The 23,538-nt window shown below is 37.6% G+C and overlaps 2 protein-coding genes across 14 annotated transcripts in view; one reads left to right on the top strand and one right to left on the bottom strand.

Annotated features, from left to right (window-relative positions):
* Positions 1–3,866: 3,866 nt before the first annotated feature.
* On the top strand, positions 3,867–6,787 carry parapinopsina (parapinopsin a). Its single transcript, XM_044121806.1, has 4 exons — positions 3,867–4,197; positions 4,275–4,603; positions 5,406–5,648; positions 6,668–6,787. Exons 1-4 carry the CDS (start codon positions 3,867–3,869, stop codon positions 6,785–6,787), a joined length of 1,023 nt encoding a protein of 340 aa, XP_043977741.1.
* A 472-nt stretch (positions 6,788–7,259) lies between these two features.
* cacna1da (calcium channel, voltage-dependent, L type, alpha 1D subunit, a) overlaps positions 7,260–23,538 on the bottom strand; it is a 74,267-nt gene continuing 57,988 nt past the window's right edge. For 10 of the 13 annotated variants that reach the window (XM_044120844.1, XM_044120847.1, XM_044120848.1 and 7 more), the window contains 10 exons: positions 23,373–23,474; positions 21,519–21,652; positions 19,216–19,332; positions 17,497–17,885; positions 15,759–15,785; positions 14,385–14,513; positions 14,071–14,210; positions 13,313–13,419; positions 12,379–12,696; positions 7,260–11,052 (listed from right to left, as the gene is read on the bottom strand). In XM_044120844.1, coding sequence (XP_043976779.1) covers positions 10,747–11,052; positions 12,379–12,696; positions 13,313–13,419; positions 14,071–14,210; positions 14,385–14,513; positions 15,759–15,785; positions 17,497–17,885; positions 19,216–19,332; positions 21,519–21,652; positions 23,373–23,474 — 1,769 coding nt within the window. In that variant the 3' untranslated portion in view covers positions 7,260–10,746. The remainder of the gene's footprint in view (positions 11,053–12,378; positions 12,697–13,312; positions 13,420–14,070; positions 14,211–14,384; positions 14,514–15,758; positions 15,786–17,496; positions 17,886–19,215; positions 19,333–21,518; positions 21,653–23,372; positions 23,475–23,538) is intronic. The other 3 variants (XM_044120845.1, XM_044120846.1, XM_044120853.1) reach the window with 3 other exon arrangements.

The raw sequence follows: 23,538 nt of genomic DNA, 5'->3' as shown, positions 1-23,538 counted from the left end.
GTGGACAAGCAACAGTGACAAAAGAAACCTCACTAAAGTGTTTAATGTGAGCACTACAAGACATACAGATACAGAAAGAAACAAAGCTGTCTGTTTCTTTAGTATTTTTCCTATGTTTTGGTTTTATGTACAGTACAGACCAAAAGTTTGGACACACATTTGGACTGTGTGTCCAAACTTTTGGTCTGTCCTGTAAGTCACGATCCTTAAAATCAACAAAAATAAACACACATAAAAATATGAAGCTGTTCTTAATCATTCTTTGTATTATTTAACATTTTGAAATGACTTACTGAAATAAACAAACGTTTCAATTATATTCAGATTTGCTGGGACGCGGCTGTAGCTACAAAGAAACAACTGGTACGGCAGAAGATAAGAGCCCCTGTGAAAAAGGAAAAGGGAGATTTGCGTTATCAGTGTGCATTACCCGTGATTGGTTGAAGTCTTAATTAATCACTTGGGCCAGCCTTGTCACCCAACAGCGACTTTTCTATGCAGATCCCAACGCTGCTGCTGGCGCACTGCAGTGTCGCGATTCCTCATGTATGAAAACAGTTTCAGAGCCCCATTATTCAATCACACCGGAAGACGTCCCCATCGTCCTGCACTGTAAACGCTGATTATAAGGCGATAATCACGTCGGGGCATCAGACGGGTTGATGCAGCGCCTCCTTTTCCTCCTTCCGTACACAGCCCACCGCCTTCACCCTCCACAGGAACCTTGTTTCCACTTGAGGCTTTTATTAGACTCGTAATTGCATCGTACATCAAAGTTGTGAGGGGGCCCATTGCTGCCTGGGACGTGCCGATAAGCCACCTGAATGTTGGATGACGGACAATATCGTCCAGTGTCTTCTCTGACCGGCGGCCTGAGCTTCACACCGACTCCTAAAGTGTTTTAATTAACCAAAAGCCATCAAATAAAAACATCTCTCAGTCACAGAACTGAGGAGGGCCTGCTGGTTTTATTGGAGCCGCTGTAGATAAGACTGATTGGACAGTCATGCTGATGTGTCCTTGAGCAAACCAAGCCGATGACTCACCAGGGTTGCTTTTTTTTGTCTTGAGGCTTTTAATCGACACTTACTCTCAGAAGTGTGGTTTTAAATTAGTTTTTTTTTCACAGCAGTTGAGTAAAATCTTTTTTTTTTTTAAGCTGAGACACCTCTAAAATTGCTTCTCAGATTAACTCACTTTTCAATGTGAGCTACATGCATTCATTTGTTTAATTCATCTCTCTCTCAGGTTTTACATCAGTTGATCAGTTTAGATGATCTTGGATCAAGTCAAAGACTTCCTGTATGCACCACTTCCAGGAAAGTATGGGTGCTGAACTCAGTGTGATTCCACTGCATTAATAATTCTCCACTCAGCACAGCGTTTAGTCACATAACATAGCGGAGACCTGGGCATCATTTCTCTGTGTTAAGGTCTATAGAGTTGGTTTTAAAGCATGTGTAGATTGGCTCAAACTAGCCTGTGTTCATCACCCCCTTTGTTTTTCTTGGCTTTGGGATAAACCCATAATCTTGATTAATCCAACCCCATATAGACAGTTAAGCAACAAGATTATTTTTCCTCATTAAAAACCAAATTCTTTTACATTCTGGTAAACAACACTTTTTACAAAAGACTTGAACTTCAAGACTTTGTAGAAAAAAAAAACACCCTCCCTCTGTCCATCCATCCATCCATCCATCCATCCATCCATCCATCCATCCATCCATCCATCCATCCATCCATCCATCCATCCATCCATCCATCCATCCATCCATCCATCCTTACCATATTTCAAAACAAAACATACATTAGTATTATCACTTGTTGTTTTTACAACAGTCATTGCCGTATTTTTAAATTAATTTTCAATGTTCAACAATTTAGTGTCTTCAGTTGAAAATAAGACAAATGTTTACATTAAAGTTTTCAGTCTCTCATTGTTTTACACCAAGACATTCAGGGTTTCTTTTCTAAATCCCAGTATTCTTGGCTGATCTCGTTTTGCTGACAGTAAAATAATATCAGTAAAATTAATTTTACAATTCCTATAATCAGTGTGCACACTTTGATTCGGCTGGATCTGTAGCTTTAACTATTAAGCTCAATGCTTTGGACTGACTTGTAGATCATCTTCACAAAAAATGACAAAAATGCAGATGTTAGCAGATGAACATAAAAGTAATCTCATTTGAGGCCTGTTATGCTTCGCTTTATAATTAGAGGCAGACGGTCTTGAACCATTGGCCTGTATTGAACCCTCGCAGTTATAATCTGCATCTTGACTTGATTGAATGTAAACCTCTTAGAAGGTGAAACGTCGGACACCTCTTGTTAAATCTATGGGCTTAACCTCACCTCAATTCTTCAGCGGCTGTGGATTACTCCACACAGACAACCTCCAGCATTCATCCCACTGTGGATTACATGATCGAGTCAAATGTGTCGACGTGTCTGATGGGGACGGATCATCAGAGCTTTAGAGGCTAAATATAATGCAATGCAATGTGAGTTTGGTAACTGGTTGGGTAAAGACTTGGGTAAAGACATCTGCTGAAATCACACAGAAGTGTGTGTGTCTTAAAAACCCTGCATGGTGTGATTCACATCCTCTGGCAGGTATCCAGTAACTCTTTGACTCTAATGAAATCATGTGCATGATGAATATTTAGCATTACTTATCATTAAATATTGAAATTATGTTCAGGATTTCCAATCACGAATTTTACTTTTAGTGGCATTTTTATTTCTGCAGTCCTGCTAGTGTTAAACCTGAAGAGATGATTTGAGAACTTTATCCAAAAGTCGTAAGCAGAAACACAAACCTATTAAAACACCTGGTAGGTCTAGAGCTGTTTTTTCAATTATACAGTTTCAGATATACGGCTACCCTGTATTTGTATGAATAAGAGTTTTCATTTCTATATTTTTTCAGTTATTATAGAGAACAAAGATTGAGGAGTCTTTTATGTCACTATATAAAGGAAACATGTTTATGATTTCAACAGATTCACTCAATAAGTATTTTTGCCAGATCCAGTTTCTCTTTTCTTTTCTAAGCTTCGTGGCTTCAGATTAGTTTCTGAAATAAGTTTTCAATAATTCGCGTATTTTTTATTTATGTATGAAAACACATGATTTATTTTTTATTTGATAAAGCTGATTAGAGAGCTGCAAAGATGATATGACACACAAGGCCATTTTTTATCCTCTCATCAAAGAGGAGAATCAAAGCAACATGATATTCAAGTAAAGCAGAAGTGTGTTGATCTTCATGCATCAGGTTACTAAAAACAGTTATAGCTGAAAATGTAAATAATAAAAGAGGCTTGATAAGGACCAAAATGTGTCTTCCACTAAACCATGAAGAAACAAACCAGACATTAAACTTGAATAAACTCAAAATGAGCCTCAATTTGCATTAATGGATAAATGCAAATTTAATTTTATCTATTAAATCTTTCAATGATTTGATGGATAACTCTTTGAAAGTTTAATGTGGCAAAGAGGCACAAAACTTAACCGAAATGATCAGAATCAGATAGAAGGGATTATACGTCAAATAAGTTATGAGGTGAGCAGAAAGTAAATTCTGCAACACAATGTGAGGTTTGCCAGAGTGCTGCCTGTATGAGTTGTTTGCTGACATTAATCCAGCCTGGAGCATCCTGTTTAAACCTCTCTGCAATCAAGCAAAAGGTGAGGGATCAGGGATGATCATGTGAAGGAATTACCCTTTCTTAACTCCAGATCCAAAGGATTTATTCCAGCCGTCTAATCTCAGCCCTCTCATTCAGTCAGAGAGTTATTGAAGATCTGGCAACTGTGACTTAAAAAGACCCCCTTTTTTATCCTGCTTTGCAGCAATGCAGCCTCCTGCGCTTTTACCAAATGCTTCGTTCTACATGGATCCACCGGAGGAGCCCCCTCTGTCGCGAGCGGGCTTCATCGCACTCTCCGTCATCATGGCCTTTTTTACAGTTCCTGCCATTGTGCTGAACGGTACAGTGATCATCGTGTCCCTCATGCACAAGCAGCTGAGGCAGCCGCTCAACTACGCTCTGGTGAACATGGCCGTAGCCGACTTGGGCACAGCGATGACCGGGGGGGTGCTGTCGGTGGTCAACAACGCCCAGGGGTACTTCTCTCTGGGCAGGACAGGCTGTGTGATGGAGGGCTTCACTGTGTCCTTGTGTGGTGAGTCTAAAGAGTGGAGCAGTTCAGGAACCGCTCACCTCATTCGACTGGTTTTATCAGCTTTTCTTTCTCTGCAGGCATCACATCCCTGTGCACAGTGGCTCTGATTGCAGTGGAGAGGATGTTTGTGGTGTGCAAGCCTCTGGGACAGGTAACCTTCCAAAAGAAGCATGCCGTCGGAGGTATAGTCTTGTCTTGGCTCTGGTCTCTTGCCTGGAACTTGCCCCCACTCTTCGGCTGGGGCAGGTATGATCTGGAGGGTGTCGGGACGTCCTGCGCACCAGACTGGCACAACACAGATCCCAACAATGTCTCCTACCTCATTGCTTACTTTGCTGTGTGTTTTGCCTTCCCTCTCACTCTGATCCTGGTCTCATATGCAAAACTTCTGTGGACGTTACACCAGGTGAGACGTTTCTCATCCCGATAGAACAATGTGGGTATATTTGAGATTCAAAATGTTTCTTTTATGGTTTAATGCCTCTCCTGCATCAGCACTTTAGAAGCCATATACTTTGTTCTTATAAAAAATGTGATGGGGAACGACTTCAGATAATCATCTTGCTCAGTTAAGAGCATAATAAACAAAGAAACACAAAGCAATGCTGGATTTTAAGACAGTAGTTACAAAATGGCAAGTGAGAAGCTGCATAAAATTGATGTTGAGCGAACGAAGAGATATAGTCTACAAATAAATTTAATTATACTTTGAAAAATGTAAAATTGCCTCCAGTCTAGACAGTAAATCTTTCTCCATTTTAACTTTTGAATGATTACCATCATTTGATGCCCTGAAATGTCACTAATTATTAATCGTCACGATGACATGTTTACCGTTTTGTGTCAAGTGTTTTATTACTGCAGATTTCTGAACCTTAGTGCAATTATTAATTCAAAATTAACCCCAATTGATGGTTGTCTCAGTCTGCTTTTATCAGTTTCTTGTTTTTTTTATGTTTTATACAATTTCTTGGGAAGACAACATCATGTCTCTGTGTTGAAATGAATCATTAAATGATTAACAAACGCTAACCTGTAATAATAAAAAGCAAAAACAAAAATCGCAAAAAACTTTGTTTTTGCTTTTTATTATTACGAGGATCATAATACGTTTTATGGGATTTTATTAAAATAAAAACAGCTGTTTTCACAGTTCATGGGCCTTCTCTTGTCAGTCACTAATCATTCCTGGCATTCTTGTGTTACAGGTTTCAAAGATGGCCTGTGTGGAAGGAGGAGCTGTAGCTAAAGGGGAGATGAAGGTGGCGTCCATGGTGATTCTGATGGTGCTGTCATTCCTGGTAGCCTGGCTGCCATACGCCGGTCTGGCCATGTTTGTAGTCTGCAGACCTGATGCAAAGATTCATCCGCTGGTGGGCACGCTGCCGGTTTACCTGGCGAAAAGCAGCACTGCGTACAATCCCATCATCTATATCTTGCTCAACAAGCAGGTAACTTAGAACCACACTTTAATTACTCTAACAATTAAATCAAGGATTGTAAATGAGCAATAAATCCGTTGCTGCTTTTGTAAAAGCACATTAGCTCCATCTAGTGGTGATAAGACACATAACACAGACATCGTGCTGGAGAAATTATGCTTCAGATCTACTTTAAGTTAAAAACATGCTTAGTGTTTTTAGTGGTGCATCATCATTTTAATGTATAACTGTATCAACTCAACTGTGGGAGTTGTTCTACTCTGAGAAAAACTGTTAAATGTTTAATTATAATATATCCTCCTGCATAAATAAATACAAAGCAAGTACGCCCATGCTATAATGCTATCATACTATCTATTAGGTAAGAAAAACACCACAATAACAGAAACAAATACTCTGTCAGGGGCTTTCCGTAGGAAATAAACACAACTAAACATTGAAGTACGGATCCAGGAAGGTAGGAAAACCCAAGAATCTGCAAACAGGGTATGAACAGCAACAGCTATGGACACACAGCTAAAGACAGACAACATGTGAGGATTAATTTCTTTGGGGAAGAAAAACAGAAGGCCCAAATTTAATAGTAGTCCAACCTCCATCAGTGACTTTGTCCTTCAAAGAAATTCAGCTAAATAGTTAAAGAATAAAACAGTTATTTTCTGTAAAGAAAAAAAAAAGAAATAGCTCTGAGAAGACATATTTTTCCCTCTAGATGAAGCCAGGAAAGAAGCAGAGTAGAGGTGAGCCAGGAGTGCTTTCAATAAGAAGGAAAAGTATTGAGTGCAGTTAATGAGTCTCTTTGGTTTTCTTTACAGAGAGGATGAATTAGATCCATATTATCTTATTCCAGGAAAGAGACGAGGCTGTACACTGAAGCACTGAGCGTACAGAGAGAGCATTCGCTTACAGGAGCTTCATGCTGCGTGTTTAAAACTGGTCTGAAACGGATGTCCTTATGGATCCATTGACTTAAATGTAAGATGTTAATAACTGTGTATGTTTGTTTTTTTTGTTTGCTTGTGTTATAGTTTCAGAAGTACGCGGTACCCTTCCTGCTTTGCGGGAAAGAGTCGGTGGAGGAAGACGAGGCGTCAGAGGCAACAACCACGGTGGAGGCCATGTCTACAAATAAAGTGGCTCCCAGTTGAAATCTTATAAACAGATGTTTTTATTTTTTTAATCTGCAAAAAAGACAAAACAATAACCGAGTCACAAATAAAGGGGGGCATTAATTCAGCATAAATTTATTTATTGATGATAGAAAACAAAATATCAAATGAAGTCAAGGCCAAAATAAAATGAAAAAAAAAAAAGAAAATACAAAAAAATGCATCTATACAAAATCTAGAGGATTTAAATATGTATTAAAGCATTTGCTACTGAGAGAAATTATGTTTTACTGAATAGAAACATTGAGGAAATGTCTAGACTTTCAAGTAGAGAACATTACCGTGGGTCATCCCATATGTTTGTACATATTTTACATTAGCTTCTATTTTAATACAGATTTCTGAACATTAATAATTGTTATAGTAAGAATAATAATCAGAACAAGATGAAGAAAAACTAACAAAAATGTTTCAATGAATATGTGTTTCTCTGTAAACTGGTATGTTTTTCTGTTTTTTTTTTTTCCATACCTGTGAAACAGAGGAACAGTGCACCTTGAAAATATTTTTTATACTCTTTCATTCCCAGCATTTAGAGGTGAGGCGTAAATGACAGATACAGATTCCACTAAACCATATGCACGTTCACAAAAAGTACAAAAATCGTCTCACCTTAATACACAAATCTGTTTAGAAAAAGGAGAAACAAAAAGCACTATACATTTACTTGTGCAAAGACAAACAGCTATGTGCTAATATTTAAATACCATTGGTATAGACTTAACCAAATCATTTTCTTCTCTCAGGAATTCCCTGACATGAGGTAAAAGTAAGTTCTCTTTATCTTTAGTTTCAAAACAACTTTTTAAAAGTCTTTACAAAATAATGCATATCTTCAGTTCATTAGTTCTGTAATTGCTACAAATAGTACAATGTGCCTTTTATGTGCATTGGTCCTTTAGCCACCAACAAAAAGGACTAGAACACACTTTTTTTTTGTTTGAAACTCACAAACAATTCAAAGAGCCCTTTCAATGTGCACACAAAGTGGAAAACCTCAACGTTCAACACAGCATTCAGATTGAGAGTACACCCACCGACGGATCAAGTGCTCACGAGCGGACACATCATAGGAACCTTAAACATCATCTGTGGAAAGTCCAACTTTACGTTTTGATACTTGAAAGAAACACTATTGTTTATTTAGTCCAGTATGTCACGGACTTGGGAATGACAACTGATGAAACACAGAAGAAGTTGAGCTGTTATAAGGAAAAGAAAAAGAAAGCCCACCCCGCAGTAAAACTCATTTAAAGTCTCCACGCTGTGCGAGCAGATATGTTGACACAATGATATGTCGTCAAAGTTGCCAACGAGGTATAAACTGTATGCAAGAAACCAGGTGAGGAAAGAGAAAAGGGTACAGACGGGGTTATTGCTTTGCACCTCCCAACCTTTCTGGCACCAGTTCGCCCCCTGCTGTTCCACCGTGAACACGAGCCTCACTGGCCTGCAGCCGCAAGCCCTCACAAACTGTAGAGCCTTGAAAAAGTATTCATGCCCACTGAAGTTATTCACACTTTGTCACATTACAACAAGAAATGTGTATTTTTTTTTCCCAACAGTATGTGACAGACCAACACAAAGGAGCTCATGTCAAGAGGAAGAAATTGTTTATTTCCCCTCAGTAAATAATAACACTGGGTTATAAAAAGATATTGTTTTTGTACGTTGTCTACGCTTTTTCAACTGAATTTGGATTATTTTGTACCGCTGAATCCAAAAATTGCATACATTTTTCTCAATCAGGTGAGGATTTTATTCTAATTTGATTCAGATAAATCTGATCTTCTGACTAAGTTGATTCCTTTTTGTGCCATTATTAGTTCATTTCCATTAATATTTCTCATTCTGAAAACATTTGAGGAGAAAAAAAAACAACTTTTTCTACATTAAATGTTGCAAAGTTGCATTTCTGTAAATAGAATAATAAACACTGCTAAGTACATGTAAATTGAAATTCTCCGTCTCATCAATCATTGATCCCAGATTCTCAGGAAACCGATCCATTTGTTAGAACAAGTGATGCATTCTGATGCATTCATGTTGCATCAGAAAGCCGACCTGATTGAGCAAAACCAACGTGATCTTTGGATTCAGCACATCCAAATTACCCTAAAACATTTGAAAAAGCCCAGACTATTCTTTGGCCGTTGACCAGCGTAATATTTAGCCTCTCTTGCTCTGGTGTCCCTAAAACAAATCTAGTTCAACCGGTAGCCTTCAGAAGTCACCTATTGATGCCAAATAGAGTTCATCTGTGCGTAATTTAATCTCTGTCTTAATTTGTCTGTCACCTAAACATCTCAGATGCTTATTATTGAAGATTAGTGAAAGTCAAAGTCCAAACTTAAGTCCAGTTGAGATGCTATTGCGACACTGCACTGCAAATTCAATCGGACTGTTCAAAGACTTGACACTAATTGCTGCAAAAGGTTTTTCAATGCAGTATTGATCCATCGGGTCTGAATACAGATGCATTTTATATATTTCAGATTTTTATGTGAAGAAAAACTAAAACCACGTCTAATTTTCCTTCCACTTCACAACTATGAACCACGCTGTTTTGGTCTGTCACGTAAAAAAACCCAACAATTTAAAATATGGAGGTCATTGATTGAAATGTGTCCAAATGTGAAAACATTCAAAGGGCATAAAATATTTTGCAAAACACGGTACATAAAGGCAGAGAGATCCCTGTGGAGTGTGGAGTTTTATACCAAGCCCAGCATGAGCCGCATAAATATCAACTTATCCAAGTTTTAGTTCTTTCAGCAGCAAAAAAAAAGGCATTTCATCAGGGGCTGACAAACTAAAGTTTGATTCGAAAACCTACAAAGAAAGCAGCAATGTTTATGCATGGATGCATTTAAATTCATGTACACACGACACAAAATATCCAAACAAGAGTACTCCTCCGACAGCCGCGTCACTTCGACTGCAGAAAATGCTCCGCTTTGCAAAAACCAACATATGTTCACCCCATTTTTAGGAAGTCATTTGAATATATTGTGCAGGTGTGTAACCATAGTAGAGCGTCTAAAAAATGTTTTATAGGCAAAATAAAGTGTGCATATTAGCAAAAAACAAAAGGCGTTTAAATGTCATAGTACCTCATTTAAATAATGCAAGTTTCCTTTTATAGAATAACAGGAGTCACAAGGGTTCATATTGCTGATCTTTTAAATGATACATAATTACAAAATATAGAGTTATCTCTTTACAAAGTTTCTCTCGTTATATTATACAATTTACAGCATATCAACTAAGAAATATTAACCAGGCTATTCTTAAATGTTTAAAATAACCTGCCTGCTAGTGCATTTACTCCAAATGCTTTTGTTTCTTTAAACACACACAACTAAAGCTGAATGATGCTAAAAGTAGGACAGTTAATTCCTGCATAATCTGTTACGACTCGACATTTTCGATTAGCTCCAGCGATCCTTAGGCAACCCGCCTCAAACAACAAACGGATTAAGCTCTGATTTTCCCCTTAAGACTACATCTCTAGATATGCCTCGCTATGCTTGCATTGAAAACTTGCATGATATGCCGAACCTTAATAAAGTGACTGAGGCAATGACATCATACATCTGATTGTCATCACCCGTGGAGACCCGCCCTGCAGAGCGTCTCTCTCTCTCTCCCTGGCGACAGTGGCCTGGCCTCCAGCCGGCTGCAGGCTGCGTTCCCTCCAGGTGAAGATCTTCCTCAGAGAGTTTCAGTCTCTCGCCTCCTCTGCTGGCAGGAGGAGATTTCAACGTTCAGGACTTCTATGGCGCTTCTTCCTCCCGCATGCCTTTTTTTCTGCTCTGTGTAAAAGGCACTACTTTTGGTCGGAGCCAACAGATGCATTTCTTTTTTTTTTATTTCTTTTTTTAATTTAAATGTTCTAGATTGTACCCAGTCAGATCTGCAGATCCCTCCAGCTAATGCTATAAAGTCGTAATGCAGATCATCTCATCTGCCAGGTCCTCCTCGTAAGGAGCTCTGGGTTCGGTCTCTGGCTCCTCGTCACTGTAACTGGCTCCGGTGTCCGGCAGCTCGTAATCCCTGGGGGCCAGAAGGGGGAACACGTTGACCCCGTTGATGCCGGGAGCGATCCCTTCGCTCAGCAGGTGGCTGGCTGCACTCTCCATCTCGTCTATTGTCATCTCACATGCATCTGCTATCTCGTGCTTTGTGGCAGCAACAAACTTGGGATCCTTGGCGTATCTCCCGAGACCCTCTGATATCAAAACCTGCAGTGCAGAAAGGGAAGGAAATTGTTTTTTTTTTTTTCTTTTGTTGTTTTGTTTTTTTGCAGTCTGAATAACAAAAGGTAATGATGTCTCTTTTTTTCCACAATTTTACTAAATCTAAAGTTGGTTAAAATTGTATTTGAGTTCCTTAAACTTTCTTACTTTCAACAAAAACAAAGCAGTGGAATCACAGGCGATCACTCGTGTTGATCTGTTTTTATTTCAATTGAATCAGAATGTAAAACGAGCATCTGTGAATATCACTTTTTACGTTTGTCACCTGCTCTCAATTAGATTTAGGTGTGGACTTTGACTAGGCCATGCTAACACATAAATATGCATTAACTTAAACCATCTCGTAATAGATAGTGGCTATATGCTGAGGCTAACCCTAACCCCTAATCCTCTTCAGTTAACTTTCACTGTAATATCAAGTTTTTGAAGTTTTTAACCAGGATTGGTGTTTGTTTTTTTTTAAACTCCAACTAACTTTGCATAAAAGAGTCAAGGAAGTTGACTATGGTGCAGAAGGTTTATTTACAGGGTGCTATGTTTGTTTTATGCCACACAAGGAGTTTCATGTAATAAAAAGTACAAATATGGTCTCATCTGATTCACCTTTTCTCATGTTTGTTGTGTTTCCTACATTGTTACTGACAAACTGCAAGACGTCTCCCTAAAGTTGCCTTTCCAAAGTGCTTTTCTTCTTTTCCCTTCATGTGGTCAGCAGTGAATTTGAACTCTTGCCATCTGAGAGGCGAGTCAGGGCGTCGCGTTAGAGAAGGAACAGGTACAAAAACTGCTTTGTGCCACATTCCATAAAACAATAAATAAATTACCCAGTGGAGATCACACTTTAGCCTTGTTTTTAAATGTTAATGATAAGTGTTTATGATGTTCTTTTTATGGGAGGCATCTGATAGATTATGTAAATTACATTTCTATTCTATGGACAATAAAGTTCTCATCTCATCTTATCTTATCTTATTGGTTTGTAGAGGTCAGATTTGTGGAGAGCACAACCTTTAGATGTCCTAGAGGCTGCAGGGTCAACAGATTCTCCCACCTGAGGATTTCTGTAGCTCCTCCAGAGTTACTGATGAGCTGACTTTTAAAGGCAGGTGATTGCTCTACATTTTACTTAGGTGTGTCAAGGAATTAAGGGCTCAATGGAAATTCACTTTACACATCTCAGATTATTATCTAAATTAGAAAACCGTGTAAATTTCTATTGTTTGCTGCTTTTTGTTCGTCTATCACATGAAATCCTAATAAAATACATCCACGTTTGGATTTGCAACAAGATAAAACCGGCTTGAAACTGACCGCTTCTACAAGGCTGGTGGCGCTGCCCCTCTTCTGGTGGTACTGGTGGTGGTACTCCGGGGGAACCTGCAGGTGGATGGGCGAATACGTCCTTTGGGAATACTCTGGATCGTCTGTGTACCAGGAGCTCTTGCGCACAGACACGTGGCTGCCAGAGATGCTCTCCCTGTGTGGACGGTCCACGCGGATGAGGGGGGTGTAGTACGGCGACTGGTCTTTACTGGCTGGGGTGGCTGGAGGGGTGGCCCAGGAGCGAGTGGAGCGGGTGGGGGAGAGGCAGTGGGCTCTGCTGGAGTCCAGGCCTGCTACAGCCATTACCTGAGCGGTGAGGAGATTAGACATTTCAGCTCTACATGCAAGCAGTCAGGAAACACGGCAGCTCTGGTCCAAGACCATCTAAAGAGTTGATTTCTGTCAGAATTACGACTGAAATGTAGTATTTGTGTCGCGGCCTTCTGTTCCAAAAAACGAATATTTATATATATAAAGGCCATGGGTGGTAACAGGTAGGTTTTGGATTTGTACGCACTTTCGAATTGATTTATTTATTGTAAAAGTAGAGACAAAATAATTACCAAAAACGTCTTGTAGCTTAGTCGAAACGAAAAATAATCTCAATTTAATGTTTGAAGGTGCAGAAAAGTGGTTTGAAAGTATACAAAAGTGGTCAAAAAAATCATTCTACAAAACCTCCCGACCACACCAGACATTTGCCGAACAATCATGTCAAACAAATTAACGGGAGGGTCTAACAATTAATCTAAACAATTCCGAATATAAAAATTAATTACAAATTTTGGTTCTAAATTAACTTAAACATATTCTAACTTCTCAAAGAACAAAACTAAATTGGTAGAAAATATAAACTACAAAAATGTAGCATAAATGGCCACAAGTTTTTCTGAAACACAAAATGAAAACAGACAATAATTACCTGATGCTGCATAAGGTGCAGTGGTAGAGCGGTACGCTGATGTGGAAGCTCATCCTGGCTACTTTGTCTGCGCAAACACTCAAAGTTAAAGGAAGGCCTCCTGTGACCTGAACGAATGAGACAAAAAAGTGGAACATTTATCCATCCAGAAGAGGTTTTATTTCCTATTTTTTTGTTTGGGAATGAAAACTGGTTGCAGACAGGCTAATATCTTTCTCCACAATGCATGAAAAATGTCATCAACTGAAAGATCAACACTTTTACTTAAGGAGCAAACAACCACATCGCTGTTTAAAACAAAGTAGTTAAAATTAACAAAACAAAATTAGGAAAATGTCTGTTTTTAAATAAACCGAGTTTAGAAATATATTCAAAATTCTTATTAAAAATTATTTCAGATTTAAAAACAAACATGCAATAAAAAAAAAAATGAATATTTTATTTTAGACGTGTTTTTAAATTTTTGTTAAGTATTTGTTTTGATTTTATATTTTTATTAGTCAGTGGCATATTTCCAAATACATTTCTAAATTGAAACATGCATATTTTTAATTTAGTACTTATTAAAGTCAGTTATTTGCTATTGTCTTTATTATGAAAATGTTACTATCATAGCATCGTCAAGTTGTTTTAATTAAAAAAATTATATAAAGACTTTACATGAGGACTTGTTGAAACATTTTGCTTAATATAAATTTGTTCGGAAATCCCAACAGTGCAAACTGTAAGTTTTGTGCGTCGATAGGATCATGCAGCACCTTGAGGTGTGGCAGGAAGCAGTCTTCTCTTTGGTGACCTCCGTGAGTCCCGGTAGAGAGGCTGCTCATCATCGTCATAGTAACTGTCAGGGTGATGGTAGCCTTTCGGAGTTTCATACTCCGTGTCACTGGTCTGATATCTGCAGGTTTAGATGAAAATGTTTCTCCTTAGAAAGCTGCACAAACAGCAGCCAGATATCTTTGGGACGTGCAGCTGGATGCTTGCAAAATAAAACAGAACTTAAAACCTCAGTGACCACATTGTTCCCCTGTAATCGACACCATAAGAACGAGAAAGTAAAACAAAGTTGCACCTGTCCCCTGACAACATGCTGTCCTCCTCATAAAACTCCTCTCCGCTGAAATATTCCCCAGAGAAGCGATCCTCATCAATCTCCTCTTCCCTGCGGATGGTGGGGTGATGGCCGTCTCCTCTCTGGGACCTGAGGGACGATCAGGCAAAAGGGGTTTTGTGTTCACTCTGCTTTCACAACGGCCACGCGTTGTCATGCAGACAAAAGCCTTTTAGGGGACAGCAAAGCCAGAGACAACCCTTCAAAATATTTACCACATAAAATCAAGACAACAAGAAGATGCAGAACAAGCACCTGTTGTCTTGCATTACGCTCACCATTAGATGAATTAAAATGTGCTTTTGTAACAGTGTATGGTAAATTTGGGATATAAAAAGTCTTAGTGATTAATAAAATTTTGCTCAAAGTTATATTAATGTGCTGTGAAATAATGGACCCTGAGCTCAGCTCGAAATAGTTGTTGCCTTTATAGTTTCCTGACAACGCTGTATGAAACTTTTGACAATCTTCTTTAAAGCATTACTTCAGATTATTGAGGACAATAAACATTTGTTTAGTAAGTAATGACAGTGTGAACTCTCTTGTATGTTTTTGAACAATTGAGATTAAAATAAAAATAAATTCAGAACCAGAAATACAAGAAAAAAATAATTTGTATTATGTTTTGACCTGAATGGTTTTAAGAGAGAGAGTGCTCTTTGACAGTAAACTCAATCTGATCCTATTTTGTGTTTCTGCCCATGCTCACTATTAACTCATTTTCATTAAATTGGATTCATTTTTTTACTAAGCATTAATTAATCATTTATAAATCTATAGGGAGGTACTGTCGCCAAAAGTTTTCTATAACACAGCAGAGGCAATTTAATAGAAGAGATTTGCTCTTTAAGAATTGTGAAATTACTTATTTTACAATAACTGCACTCAGCAAAAATATTACTGTAAAATATCAATGGTTTTGTGAACGTACAAAGTAGAATTTAAACAGACTGAATAATGACAATATTTCAACAGATCGATCAGACTTGCAAAGTAATAATAAACTAATTTTAGGGGAAAAAAAACACATCAATAAAGCAAAAAAAATAAATAAATAAAAAAGATCAAACTGAAATATATTGCTAATATTGTTCCAGTATATTCTTGCAATAAACTGGGAGATATTGGTGTTTAGGAATAACATGACTCGTATTTCAACTACTGATGTTTACATTAAATCATAATTTATGTCTTTGACAGAACCGCTCTATAGCTGAAGTGGATTCAGACACGAAACTGGAAATATTCACCATATTTTACGTCCATCTCAAAATGAAACAAAATTTAATGCCTTTTAGACATGAAGCTGAAACCAAGCCTAATGAAACAACATACCTAACATACGTCTCATAGTAGCGCCTTCTGTCCAAGAGAGCAGAGGGATGATTGAGAGAAAGCATTTTAGTTAGGAAGGAGAAAGGGAGAACAAAGAGAATAGGGTGGAGGAGGAGGAGGGACGAATATATATATATATATTTCATACAGTATATGAAACATATACAGCATTCTCATATATATGTATGAAGAGGACAGAGAATGATGCTGTAGGGCAGTTCAGCGTTTTCTGTTCATTAAATAAAACTTATTCTTCATGCATAAAGACAAAGTGATTAAATTGCTCTTCAACCTTATTTAGGGTTAAGAGAAACTCTTCAAATGTTACAACAGCAAAATAAATATAATATACAAATAATACTATGTTGGTCACTGATTAAATTCATTCTGAAAACAAAGGCTTGTGATTTATTATTTGGTCAACAGGCTGATAAAAATATTATAACACCGACTGAGCTCTTTGTATACAGAATATGTTTTTTTTTTTTTTAAATCATTGTTGTAGTTCCCTTTAAGACCAGAGGAAAATGTACAATGAAAACATTCAGATTTTTGTAAAAAGATGAACATGAAAGAAGAGATCAACATTTCTGCTTCTCCGATGAAAATTTTGATCCACTTTAAAATTATGAGATAACTATTATGAATGAAGTGATAATTTGTGGCACTTATAAAGTTTTTCTAATGCCTTAATAAAACTAAGGAATTTATCATCAACCAGACGTTAAACTGTAAATTAGACAGTGATATCTAAAGAAATTATGCCGTTGAAAAGCTTTGCTGCCACACTGGATAGCTTGGCTACTCAACTATCAGAGTAATTAATATTTTACATTTAATTGCAAATTTTGACTTGTAAAAACTGCGTCAAGATGACAAAAACAAACAAACAAAAAAATATATATTTTCTGTTATTGAGACAATTTTTAGGTTTTGACTGCAGTTGGTTACTCCACAGCAGTTTTGGCCTTTTTACACATTTTTTTTTATTATTCATGAAACGAAGTAAAAAAAAAAAAAAAAAAAAAAAAAGCTATTAGAAAATTTGCAATTAAATTAAATGACATGAGCTCCATAAATTTGTGAAATTCTTAATACTTTAAAAGAAAAAAATGCAGTTATATGCAATTAAAAACTTAAATACAAAATGGTTTGTGCATGGATTACCAAAAGGGAACAGATTAGGATTAATTGGATGACAAATCAGTTTGCAACTGGAATTTTCATTTCTGAGAAATGTAGCTCGGGAGGCTTTAAATAAATTTAACTGGTCATTCTTCAAATTGACATGGTCAATCTAAACCTCAGTATTTGACCAGTTTTGGGTTGACAATAGAAACCTTTTGGTTATAAGTGTCAATAATTGCGCTCACTTCAAAAATAAGAAAGCTATCACACAAAGGCTGATATCTTCTGTTTCTAAACAAGACATCAACCAAAGAAACAGCTGAAATGCCAACCTCTTATTTGAATGATCACCTGTTTTGTCTCTCGTTTGTTCTAGTAGTTTCAGAGCAAAAGACACCAGGTAGGTGTCTGAAGAAGAAAACATAACAGCAATCCAGGCCTGATTTCTCCTCTTATATTTTTTGTATTTCTATCCATACGTTTATATTAAAAAATTGGTGTAAACAAAGGTTAAGAAAGACAGAGAAAATGATGGGAACCCAACATGGGACAAATTAATTGTGCACTGCATGCTGTAATTCATCTCAGGGTTAAAAATCAATATGTCTACCTTTGACCCTGGGGCGTCCGTGGCTTGTTATAGTCGTAGTAGGAGGTGCGTAAACCTGGGTATCCGTTTGGAGGAGCGCGCTCGTAGTAGATATGGTGTCCTCCGTTGGGCAGGCTGGACATGTTGGCGTTGTTCAAGTTGATGTTGGTGGATTTAGGAGATTTGCCGTAGGAGTTGTGGTGGCGGTGATGATTGTGGTGATGGTGATGATGGTGGTTGGGGTGAGCCATTGCATTAGCTCGAGAAAGACGCCCCACTGGCTGCTCCATGTGAGCATAGTGAGGCGGGGGCTGCACCTGCAGGGGGCGCTGTGTGGTGTTGGTTTGATGGCCGTTGGCTCGCCGATGACCGCCGTTCATTAGGTGGTTACCGAAGAGGCCGCCGTTACGCTGCAGAAGAACGTCCAAAGCAAAACCACAAGAGCTTCTTACTCCCACACAACAGCTGAGAAACAGACTGATATTGTTCAGCTGGAAAACTGGTGTTATTTCAAGAGTTATGTGTGCAAAAGTAGGCTTAAAAGCTGGTTCATGACATGATATGCAAGTAAAATGACAACACTGTTGAGATTATTACAACTGATGGAAGCAGGAACCTAGGCATGGGCCAGATTGATGTTATGATTAAGAAAATACCGGACTTTTACTGTATTAGTATTTTAAATTAAAAAAAATCTAGAATTTATGACAATTGAACTCTGTTAAAACAAATACAACAATAATTTCTACTGTTGCTTGAATATATCACAGTATATTACTGTTACATCACTGCGAATTTTAGGGTAATATTACTATATTTCTTAGGTATTTTGGCTTTGATGCACACATACTTATGACTAAAATAACACAGACAGGTACTGTATAAAATCAGTGGCAGCTGTTAACTGATCAAAACCAAGGCTAAAGTCTAAATTCAACCTCATGTTTAAAGACCAGAACCAGACAACAAGTTCAACAACAAGTTCAATTGTTATGAACTGGTAACTGAGTTTGACTTACAAACTCAGTTGTGCTTGATTTTTATTCACTTTTTTTTCATTGAAATGAATATAACTGTTTCAATTGAAAAGGAAATGTTTTTAAATATAACATTTGCCCCGAAAAAATAAATGACTTTTCACCAAGAAATGGACTTTATTTTCTTTAAACTGGAAAAGTGCAAGAGAGCCTCTTGGTTAATGTTTGAGACAAAACTTTGCAATTTAAGCAGATATGGACACTTAAAAATGAACAACAATCTAACTATTTATGAGTTTAAGTTGCAAAGCACATATACACAAAAATTCTGCTATTATTAAACTAGATAAATGACCTTTCTCTCATTTGAAGACATTTATTTCAGGCTATTGTATGAAATAATTATGTTTTACATAAAAACCTTTGACAATTTTCATGGTTCTGTGGAAACTAACAGGTGGGGAAAAAGTGGTAAATGTTTGCCATGAGTATCTTTAGCTTTTTAAAATCGTGACATAAGTTTTTACTGAAAACTGGCCCATGCCTAGAAAAAAAAAAAGGAAAACACATCTAAAGCAAAGGAAAACAAACACTTACAGTTTGCAAAGGCTGTTAAACTTAGATTTTAAATACTTTGTATGTACTTTTGCAGCTACATGTAAACTGTGCATTACCAGTAAAACACAAACCAACACATTACCAAAAACCTTCCCTAAATTTTGCACCAAATATTTCCCCCCTCATGCAGGGTTAAATCATTTACCCTATATATTTCCTCGTCTTCCTCTGGAATAAAGTCAACTAGCTCGTCATCCTGCAGGTCACATGATATCGCTCGGCGAATTTCAGGCCCAATATCATGCAGCGTGCGAAGGCCAGCCTGTAATCATGACAACAACAGGCCTAAGCGCGAAGGCCGGGACGTTCATCTTACAGCTCAACTGTACAGTCACAGCCACCACACATACTAAGCATACACACTCCTATGTTGTGCAGCACCTGGCATTTACAACTCTGACAGACTGAGGTGATGACAACACAGAGACAGAGACAAGTGTTTGTTTTTTGATACGTTGGGAAATATCTTCCTAACATGTCTCAAATAGAAACAAGAGTGAGTGAAATTTACAGCTTTAATGTTTAGCGTAAAACAGAGTAATTGCGTCAGGCTTCTGACATCCACATTCTGTTTGTCGGAAATCTAGTTTCAGAACAACGTAAAGCCTTCAGATGTTTCTCCTGATCCTTTCTTACATGGGCTTGAAAGGATTACAGCTAATTTTATTTATTATGTATATATAGTACAGACCAAAAGTTGGGACACATCTTTTAATTGAGTTCAATTAGAAGTTGTATTAGAAGTTTTACAGACTTTTGGTCTGTAAAATCTTAGACTTACTTGCCAATGCCAAATTTAACTGGCTTAGCTTTATTCTTTTTAAGTCGGATTCTACGAAAGCTTAAACAGAAACACATTAATATATCTCATTCTTGAAACAGATATGTTGGAATGGATCCTTCCTAAAAAAAAACTAAACTCCGACACATTTTTAAAACTTGAAATAATTCTTGAACTAAGCTTTGATCGCAGCCCTTTAGATTGTGGTTCTGATTATCTGATCAATCACATCCAAGAAAAAGAGAAAATTTAAAATATGCTGTGAATTATAAGAAACGTTTCAGGGAATTTCTTGGCAGTGCTGTACATCTGCGGTGTACATCTCTATAACCTGAAGATCAAGTCCAAGGGAAGTCAAACGTTTTTGAAAGGTGTAACGTATGAATTAAAATCCTAAACTGCTTTTCCTCCGCCTTCATTCAACACGTGAACATTTGATAAATATTCTTTAGACTTTTAAAAATTAATTCAAACTTAAAACATTTGGGAGCCACATTAATTCAGTCTGGGAAAGCAACTGGCTATTAATTCAGGTGCACTCATTCACAGAAACTTCACTGAATTGTGGAACAAATACCTCAACAGTTGTGTAAGTTATCATCCAACGTAATGGTCCAAAAGAGAATTTCATAAAAACACTACTATTAAGTTTTACAGATTAAATAATATTTAAGATGCCATGAATCTGCTTTGGAAGGATTGCTGGTCTGACAACCTGATAACTCCACTTTACAATCCAAAACTTCAGTTTTTCTAAAGGCATCTAAGAGAAAGAGAAAGTTAAGAACCCCAGCTTTAAAAGTATCATTTAGAAGACAGCTGACAAGGTAAGCTGAAGCCGAGAATGTCACTGATGGCATTCCAGATAAATTTGTACTGATTCCTGCTGATAAGGAGGGAAAGCTTGTGATTGAAGATTCTGTGGGCTTTCCCATTAAACTGAACTAAACATTGTTTGTTTTTGGCTTTTCACCCTGTTAGATCCACAGGTGCCTTGCACAGCCTTGTGCAGCTTACTCCAAAAAATATGAAAAAATAAATAAAAATCAAGATTTTTAAATCTAGTGTCCTTCCTGACATTTAGTGGCAAAGTGAGTGTTGTAGTTCCCCAGCAACCACTTTTCCTCCAGACCTCTCCTCTGTATAAGTGCATGTTAAAATGACTTTCCACCTGCCAATACAAAGTGATAAAGAAACTATATGGTGTGTACGTCATGTTATACACTGTGCACTACAAGATATATGGAAATACCTAAGCCATATATCAACATAGTAAATTAAAATAAAGAGCCAAAGCTTTGTGAACTATATGAGAAGTGAACTGTGATGCACAGAAAACCCATGAAGTGGTGCTCGAGACAATGATACATGCTTAACATGAACATGTATGATATGTAAAGACACAGGAGGACCAAAGGCACAAATTAGAGACACATAAACCACAGGAACAAATTCATACTGTACACCAAGATCATGAACGCCCTGCTGGATCATAAATCATAGACATTAGCATACTTGATGATATCTGAGTGAAATACATAAAAAGACATGTTACAGACTTGATTACATTTTTATTACATCCATTCTCACAGTTTTTATTGATCATTTCTTTCTCCACAAACACGCCCACACAGATCATTCTCTCACAGAAACACATAAGCACTCACCTGCAGGGCAATGGCTGTGTTGTTCTGGGAAGGGTGCGCAGTCACCAGGCCTTCCTCTTTACGTTTCTTGAATTTCCTAAAGTAGTCCTGTATCAGGAAGGTGGCATAGAACTTCCCCACGGTTACCTCATCATCTGAGTGAACAGACCACACAAATGCTTCCTGTGTCAGCAGGTCACGACACACAGCAGCCTGGGAGGGAGAAGGAGAGGCCTTCCTCCCCCCACGTCCTTTGAGGTTTCAGCTAAGCATGGAAGAGGCGTTCTCAGTGTGTCAGACACATTCATACTGATAGTGTATAAACTGAAATTGCCTGACAAATGTAAAATGGGAAAAAAAAACTTTTTTGAATATGTTCTTGCATGTGAATTGCTTTTAAAGGTAAATTTAACATATTAATGCATAGTACTGGTCAAAAGTCTTAAATCTTTGGAATTGACTGTATTTTTAAGTGAATATCAGCTCAGAGGTTATTGTCTTTTCTTTTACTTTCTGTTTAACTTTAAAGCAGTAATCACTCAGGCATGAAAAGGCGCCTTAACTGATGGGATGAATCTGTGTTTTATCTACAATTATTGACACAGAGACACAACCTGCTTCTATTCCTTTATGTCACTGATTCCGAAAGTCTGAACTCCAAAAAGGACTTTTCGTGTCATCAAAGCAGAATCCACTGTAAAATGTTAAGTATTGCTGAATTTAGCTGTTGATCTAACAAATCAGTTTTTTTTTTTTTTAACAATTTAAAACTACTTTTAGATCATAGTTTAGTAATTACAAAAATAGAAATGGAGTAAAAAAAAAAAAATCCATCGACGAAAAACATTTTTTCAAGAGTCTTAAAGTCAGAATAATTCTTACTCACGACCATAAAATAAGCTGGGCTTGTGCCTTGGGGGAAGTTATAAAGATAGAAGTGATTTAAATCTTCCATCATGGAAAATCTGTAGCATTTATTATAAATACTTTTAACTAATATGTTTAAACTATACGCTATTTTCACTAGAAGGCAACAAAGTGTTCCAACCCACTGCAAATAAATGTTCTACTTTTGCACATGCAAACATGCAGATCTACTTTGAGCATCATACATGTCGACAGATCTCTTTTCACGATGTATGCCTAATACTAAAATGTACTAACACTGCATACTACGTTGAAAGCTGTGCATGGATGTTATCTTGCATTGTTTTTTTGTTTTTTAAAAAATTTCTTTGCAGAACTAAAGTGTGTGTGTGAGACAGCGTGAGAATCATTCTGAAGCAGGGGTCTGAGTCACTTTGAACAAGCACGCTGGGGACAGAGATTGGACAGAGAGGCAACACTAGTTCCATGCCACCACCCTAAAACAGAACTGCTTCAGAATATTCTGAAGTGCCACAGAGTTTTTGGACACAGAGATATGTGAGAGGAGAATAACGCTGTAAAAGCTCAAGCGGTGAGTAAAAGACAAGAAAGTCAGACAACGGAGCGAGTCAGAGAGCAAGAGACAGAGAGAGGGGACAGAGAGTATTAGTTAGAGAAATATATAGAGAGAGAGAAAGCATGCATTTGCACATTGGTCTACAAGGCCATGCAACCCAAAGCCCAGCAGATAGTCAGTGGTCTCCATCAGCATCCAGGGCAGGAGGAAGGATTGTGGACAAAATACACATATAAAAGACGAACTGCTGAGAGGACAACCAGGAGAACATGAGCAGAGCAGATACAAATTGGTTTGTCTCCATCAAACAAACTTTCATATGACAACATTTAGTAATATGTGAACAGAATGGCTGCAAATTGTGTTTATGTGTGTGTCCTTCTCTTCATGCCGTTTATAAAGTATGAGTTTATTGAGTCAGTTTCACTAACCACCAGCAGGAGGCACCACTTGGTCCAGAAGCTTCATGCTAGTTCTCTTCCAGATTTTCTTGATGACGGCTCGCAGCTCTTCATTGGCCTGTTCCAGGTTACCTGAATCACAGAAAACACTGTGAGAAACCAGCAATCCTGCCAAAAATTACAGCTTGACAACAAA

The sequence above is a fragment of the Gambusia affinis genome, linkage group LG07 (genome assembly GCF_019740435.1).
Source record: "Gambusia affinis linkage group LG07, SWU_Gaff_1.0, whole genome shotgun sequence".
NCBI lineage: Eukaryota > Metazoa > Chordata > Actinopteri > Cyprinodontiformes > Poeciliidae > Gambusia > Gambusia affinis.
This window is presented reverse-complemented; position numbering and strand designations above follow the sequence as displayed.

Bases quoted from the DNA above. Each gene is read 5' to 3' on its own strand.
- parapinopsina (XM_044121806.1), top strand. From the start codon at position 3,867: ATGCAGCCTCCTGCGCTTTTACCAAATGCTTCGTTCTACATGGATCCA. The intron at 4,198-4,274 runs GTGAGTCTAAAG...CTTTCTCTGCAG, and splicing joins CTTCACTGTGTCCTTGTGTG to GCATCACATCCCTGTGCACA. The intron at 4,604-5,405 runs GTGAGACGTTTC...CTTGTGTTACAG, and splicing joins TTCTGTGGACGTTACACCAG to GTTTCAAAGATGGCCTGTGT.